Below are 6,375 nucleotides of genomic sequence, written 5' to 3' on the forward strand. Positions count from 1 at the left end.
GGTGACTCGGTCCCTGCACGGGCAATGGGGCACAGCAGGAACACAGGGACGGTGCTGGCTAAGTGCGATGCCCTTGCGAGGTCACGGCTCAGCACCATCTCCTGCTCAGCGCTGCTGTTGCTCTGCCCCCTGGATTAATTGCTGCCTCGCTGCTCTCTGCTTGCTAAAACCAGGCAAGGGCAACCCAGGGATCTGCCAAGGTGCAAAGGAGGGGAAACCCCGGAAACAAAGCAGGACTCCAGGCGGGACAAGGGCCATGTGTGACCTTCCTGCCCCCACCAAACCGTGCCCAGCAAAACCACAGTCCCCAGACAGCGGGCACTCGCAAAAAAGTGTTTATTCAAGGCACTAAAAGCACCGTGGCTACATCAGACGCAGCCCAACTGGAAAGTGGGGGGGTTGGGAGAGGCATTTACAGTGCTGGGACAGCAGTGGCACACGCTCTTTGGTAGAAAGCAGTTTTCAAGCCTGATGGGAACCCATTAGCCAGAGGCTGGTGTGCACCCCCAGCCTACAGCGGGGGCAGGCATGGCACACAGTCCTGCTCCATGGCACGGGGGTGCTGCCATAGGCAGCCCCACAGCCCCCCTAGCTCTGTGACATGCAGCCATGGGGGGGTGGGTAGGAAACCATGGTAGCAGACTGCCTGGCTGTGGGGTCAGTGCAGGCAGGGGGAAGAAGGGCCAGTGCTCAAGCCCTGTGTGCTGAGTATGAAGTGGAGGAGGTGAGGGAAGAGTATGGCAGAGGCTGGGGGCAAGGACTGTCCCTGCCCTGGTGCTGAGTGCCAAGGCAGCCGGACCCCATCAAAGCAAAGGAGCAGCCCTGATGCAGCCAGACCCTCCTCCAGCTCCAGCCTCAGCACGGCCACAACCATCGTGCTGAGCAGCTTCGGGGCAGGAGACCTTTGTGGCATCCCCTTCCCTAGGGTCCTATGTCAGCTAGGGGGCACAAAAGAAGCCAGCCAGCTGGAAGGAGCCAGTGCTGCTTCTGCCAGGGCCCGGCCAGGAGCTGCCAGGAGAGAGGCAGGAGCAAGGGGTAGGAGTGAAGTCCCAGCCTGGCTCCCTGGGGCAGGGGAAAGGGTGGGAAAGGAGCATGCAGGGCCAGGGGCATGCACAGGCACAGCTGAACTCTTGCCCCTCACACGTGAGAGAAAGCATGGCTCTTGCACAGCGGCTTGTCCTTCTTGGAATAGAATGTCTTCCCTTCCAGATTGGTCTGGCAGATCTGGGGAGGAGAGCACAGGCAGTCAGGAGGGCTGAGCCAGCCCCTAGTATCCCCTCCCATACACCCTCCCTGCAGCCCAGCACAGATGTCAGGGAGCAGCAGGCTCAGAACTAACAGGACAGAGCCAAGTGGAAACCTGATGGCAGCATGCACCCCATGTGAGACACAGCTCACAGCAGGGGGAAGCAGGGAGAAACATGGCTCACCGCACAGACGAAGCAAGTGTCATGCCAGCTGAAGCCCAGTGCCTCCAGGAACCGGTCCCCAGCGTCGATCTTGAAGTCACAGCCACGGCACTTGGTGCCAAACATCTTCTCATAGTCTGTGAACATAGGCAGAGCACAGGTCAGTGCTTCCTCCAAGACTGTAACCCCTCATTCTGGTGCAGCAGGGCTGCAGCACAGCCTGGGCACAACTTGCTTTCAGCTTTGGAGAGGGGCAGGACTTGAAGCACAAGAAGGCACTGGACACTTGGGGAAGGGTGGCCCTTTCCACCACTGGGCCACAGGGAAGAGGTGAATCCCCCCACCCAGGATGCAGCACTCACATTTGATGTAAATCATCCATCATCACCACGGCAACATGCCAGCAATGGCACCACCCAGCACCAGGGAGGATGGGGATGGAGGGTTTGCGGGGGTCCCCTCCCTGCTCTGCACCCTGGACTTCACTCTTCGGTGCTACTGGGCATGTGCTGAGCCCCACCAGTGAGCAGCACCCCGGGGCTGTGTGGGGTGCCGTGGGGTCCTCCCCTGGTCCTACCTCTCTCACAGTAGGGCTGTCCCTCCTCCATGTAGAAGGCACGGTTGCGGATGGGAGTTTTGCAGGCTGCGCAGGTGAAGCACTGCACGTGCCAGGTCATCTTCAGCGCATGCATGACCTCCTGGAAGAGAACCGCTGTCAGCCAGGAGGGAGCACCCCACACCACAGGGAACCCCAGCAAGGGCTGAAAGGAACCGGAGACCCCTGGGGCAGGACGAGAAGGGACAGAGCTGGGGACACACAGGTAAGCAGGGATGGGAGGTGCAGGGCAGACTGAGGGACACTCACCCCAGTGATCTTCTTCTTGCACTTAGCACAGCTGGGTGCATAGCGCGTGTCGTAGCACTTGGGGCAGAAGATGGAGCCCTTTTCCTCAAAGAAACCACCCTCATCCAGCACCTTCCTGCACTGGCAGCAGGTGAACTCCTCAGGGTGGTAATAATGTCCCAGGGCCACGAGGTAGCGTCCCCTGTGGTGGGACAGAGCCACATCAGCCACAGCGGGGCCTGGCAGTGCCCAGGATGGTGGCAGGGCTGCAGAGGCCGGGGCTCACCTGATGATCTTGTTGCACTTGAAGCAGAGCGGTGTGCGGCCGGGGCCCTCGGGTGCCTGCTGGGCTGCCTGCACAATGGAGCTGCGGTTCTGCATGGGGGTCGGCGTGGCCGGCTGGCTGTGCTTGCTCAGCACCGTGCTCGTCTTGTCTGGTGCGTAGCGCTCAGCAAATGAGGGGTCCACAGCCCAGGGCGGGCGGCTGGTAGGGCCAGGGGTGGCAGCAGGAGTCCTGGGGGCTGCACAAACAGAAGCCTCTTGGATGATGTTCCCAAGCCCTTTGCACCCACTGGTAGGCGAGGTGCAGTACCAGCCCTACCCATAGCCCCGCTCCCCTCACCCCAAACTCAAAGAAAATATTTTTCTCACCCAATCCTGGTTCTGTCTTCATTGCTGCCCCCGGGGATGGGTCCGGTACGGAGACCTGGCTACAAAACCACCAGTTAATCCTGCTGGCCACACTCAGCCCCTGAACCCAGGCTAGCTTGTGCATGCAGGCAGGACCCCCACTCTGCAGCCAGGAGCTGGCCAAGCACCCATGCCCAGCCAGTAGCTACTTTGGTGCTGGGCTTGGAGCTAAGCACCCTCAGCCCCGCAGCACCCCCAGGTCTGTGGCACCCAGCAGGGTGGGAGCACAGGAGCACTGTGCCCTAATGCTGAGGTGCTGTGGGCTGGCAGGGACTTGGGGAATCACACACAATGCTGCTTGCTCCATTGTGACAGTGTCCAGGCACACCTCCACCTCACACACAGCATCTGGTAGTGTGGGGAGCCCTGGGCCAGCTCCAGCAGAGCCAGGAAGGGCAGGGATGGGTTGGTACCAGAGGGGGCAAAGTCTGTGCCCCCCCCAGCACCCTGCCAGCACTGGGCTTGTGAGAAGCCAGGGCAAGCAGCACCCAGAGGAGCAAGGACAGTGTCAGATGGAAAGCCAGTGCCTTTGTGCCTCTTGAGGGCAAGGACAAGAAGGAGGTAGCTATAAAAACCACAAGTGTTTAATTGCAACGGAGCAAACCAGGCAGATCTGGAACTGAGTGGTCACGGCACCAAGGCAGGAGGGGTGGGGGAAAGGCAAAGCTGTGCCACAGCCCTAATCTGTGTCCTTCCATGCAGGGCTTTGAGCCTCAAGAGCTCACCCACCTGGCCTCTAAAAGGTGCACAGCACCTCCCAACACCCCCAGCAAGGTCTGCCAGTGCCAGCACAATCCTGCTCACCCCAGCTGCCTGAGAGACCACAGTGCAGCTCAACCACCCCAGCGCAGTGCCAGCAGTGCCAACAGGCCTGGACATACAGCCCAGGAATCTGTGCTTGCACCCCCCTTACCTGGGCTTTTTAATAAATACATCATCATCTTCCACTGAACGCAGAAGGGAGAAAGGAGGAAACAGAGTCAGTCGGCAGCAGCACGGCCCCACATAGCACTACCCACACGTGGCCAACACACCAACACCACGGGACCACCACGGCCACAGCCCAGTGCCACCGGGCAGCCCCAGACCCGCAGGGACTTACAGCCATCAGTGCCCGTCAGCCGGGCCAGTTTGCGGAAGGAGCGGGACTGGGAGGTGCCGGTGCGGGGCTGCCAGTCCTCAGCATCCTCAAACAGACGCAGCTTGCCCGGGTCACACGCAGGGGTGGTGGGGGGCTCCACGTGGGGCAGGGGCTGCCTGCGAGCAACAGGCAGGAGCTCAACCCGCAGTGATCTGACCCTGCACTGCCCAGCTGGCAGAACTGCCCAAGGGCTTTGTATGCACCGAACCCCAGCACAGACTCACCGCGGCTCCTCCGTACCACAGAACAATACATGGGGGCTTCTGCGGTGTAGAGAAAACGGCAGCACAAGGATAAATCATGGGCACACAGCACAGAGCATCCATTCCTCACGGCTTATCCCCAGCCCCACAGTGATGCCAGCAGACCCCGCTCCCTCCAGCTCCCAGCTCTCCTGCAGTCCCACCCCAGTATTGCTGCCTCCCATGCTGAGCTGTTGGCGCTGCCCTGGGTCTCCCAGTGCCCACAGCCAGGCTGTGCCAATGCCACCTACACCACTGACTCTTTGTGTCAGGACACTGCAGTGCAGGGCAGCCTCCCCACCGCCAGCAGTGCCCAGGGTCCTGCCCGGGATGCCCAGACTGGGTATGGCCCAGCATCAGGGCACAGCAAAAGGGGACAGTACCAATGTGGTGCCCGGGCAGGACCCTGACAATGAGATGGTTCCAGCTGTGGCCCAGCGCCGGCGGTGCCCATTGCAGAGGTGAGCGCAGTGCGGGTGCTGTGACTCTGTGAGCACCTCAGCTCTAGAGAGATGGAAAGGACAGAAAGGGACAGAGCAGGAGGTGACGGGACAGGACAGCACAGACAGGAGCTGCCTGCTCCTTACCTGGGCTTCCTAACTGGCTCACTCCTCGTGGTCCTCAACTGAGTGCAGTAAGGAGAAAGGAGGAGACAGAATCATTAGTGGCAGCACGGCCCCACAACAGCACAAAGGCCGGGGACAGGGCACCCCTTCCTGCTTCCCCACACCAGCATCACTGTGTGCCACACACAGCCCACAGCCCATCAGGGCCCCCACAGCCCCACACAGCCTGCACCACACACAGGGATAATGGGGCCATCACGGCCACAGCCCGGTGCCACCTCGACCCACAACCACAGGCGGCTCCAGGCAGCCCCAGACCCGCAGGGACTTACGGCCATCAGTGCCCGTCAGCCGGGGCCAGTTTGCGGAAGAGCGGGACTGGGAAGGTGCCGGTGCGGGGCTGCCAGTCCTCAGCATCCTCCATCAGCCGCAGCTTGCCCGGGTCACACGCAGGGGTGGTGGGGGGCTCCACGTGGGGTGGGGGCTGCCTGTGAGTGACAGGGGCAGGAGCTCAGCTGGCACCAACGTGGACCCGGCTCAGCCCAGCTGCCAGCATGGGGCAGCCATGGCCAAGGTCCTGGCCCACACTGACCAGTGCCACAGCCCAGAACTCACCACTGCTCCTCTGTACCACAGAACGACCCGCGGGCATCCCTGCTGCAGTGACAAAATGGCGGCACAATGGTGAATCTCTGGCACTTGGCACAGCATTCCCCGTGCCTCATCCCCAACCCCTGGCGATAACAGCAGCACTGCCCAGCTCTGGCACTCACTCACTGCTCCAAATCAAGAGGGGAAGGCAGAAGAGCTGCCCCCAACAGGAGCACTCAGATGCTGTCCCAGCTCAGCAGGACATGGCTTTCCCCCACAGTCCCCACTCCTTTCCTCACACAGCCCAGCCCCACAGAGCAACCAGCAGCACACAGCAGCTCTGCCCGGCCCCTGCAGCCCCATGGGCTTCAGCATCCTATTCCAACACTGCCCACTGCCTTCAGAAACCCACAGCGAGGTCTGCCAGTGTCACCACATTGCTGCACCCCAAGAGCACGGTTCAACTGCCCCAGCCCAGTGCCAGCAGTGCCCAAAGCCCTGCCCAGGACATGCAGCCCAGAGCTCATGCTGCACCTCACGCTCCCTTACCTGGGATTCTTAGCAAACACATCTTCCACTGAGCACACAGGGGAGAAAGGAGGAGACGGAGTCAGTCGGAGGCAGCACAGCCCCGCACAGCACAAAGGAACGAGGACCGGGCACCCACAACCTCTCAGCCCCAAAACCAACGCCCCAGGCACCACCATGAACCACAAATGGCAAACATGGAACAAGATGGGACTACCACAGCCACAACCCACTGCCACCTCAACCCACAGCCAGGGCCACCTCCGCACACCCGCAGGGACTTACGGCCATCAGTGCCCGTCAGCCGGGCCAGTTTGCGGAAGGAGCGGGACTGGGAGGTGCCGGTGCGGGGCTGCCAGTCCTC

General features: G+C 61.5%; 1 protein-coding gene across 1 annotated transcript in view; it reads right to left on the minus strand.

Annotated features, from left to right (window-relative positions):
• Positions 1 to 317: 317 nt before the first annotated feature.
• The window catches only part of PDLIM7 (PDZ and LIM domain 7), a 20,766-nt gene continuing 14,708 nt past the window's right edge, over positions 318 to 6,375 (minus strand). Inside the window, 16 exon segments of the mRNA XM_015876046.1 lie at positions 318 to 1,224; positions 1,431 to 1,546; positions 1,987 to 2,107; positions 2,275 to 2,455; positions 2,540 to 2,774; positions 2,905 to 2,963; positions 3,857 to 3,890; positions 4,046 to 4,200; positions 4,309 to 4,347; positions 4,914 to 4,933; positions 4,935 to 4,951; positions 5,225 to 5,276; positions 5,278 to 5,380; positions 5,508 to 5,549; positions 6,033 to 6,060; positions 6,297 to 6,375. The exon segment at positions 6,297 to 6,375 is cut by the window's right edge and continues 16 nt beyond it. Coding sequence (XP_015731532.1) covers positions 1,138 to 1,224; positions 1,431 to 1,546; positions 1,987 to 2,107; positions 2,275 to 2,455; positions 2,540 to 2,774; positions 2,905 to 2,963; positions 3,857 to 3,890; positions 4,046 to 4,200; positions 4,309 to 4,347; positions 4,914 to 4,933; positions 4,935 to 4,951; positions 5,225 to 5,276; positions 5,278 to 5,380; positions 5,508 to 5,549; positions 6,033 to 6,060; positions 6,297 to 6,375 — 1,368 coding nt within the window. The 3' untranslated portion in view covers positions 318 to 1,137.

Source organism: Coturnix japonica, chromosome 13 (assembly GCF_001577835.2).
Source record: "Coturnix japonica isolate 7356 chromosome 13, Coturnix japonica 2.1, whole genome shotgun sequence".
Taxonomy (NCBI): domain Eukaryota; kingdom Metazoa; phylum Chordata; class Aves; order Galliformes; family Phasianidae; genus Coturnix; species Coturnix japonica.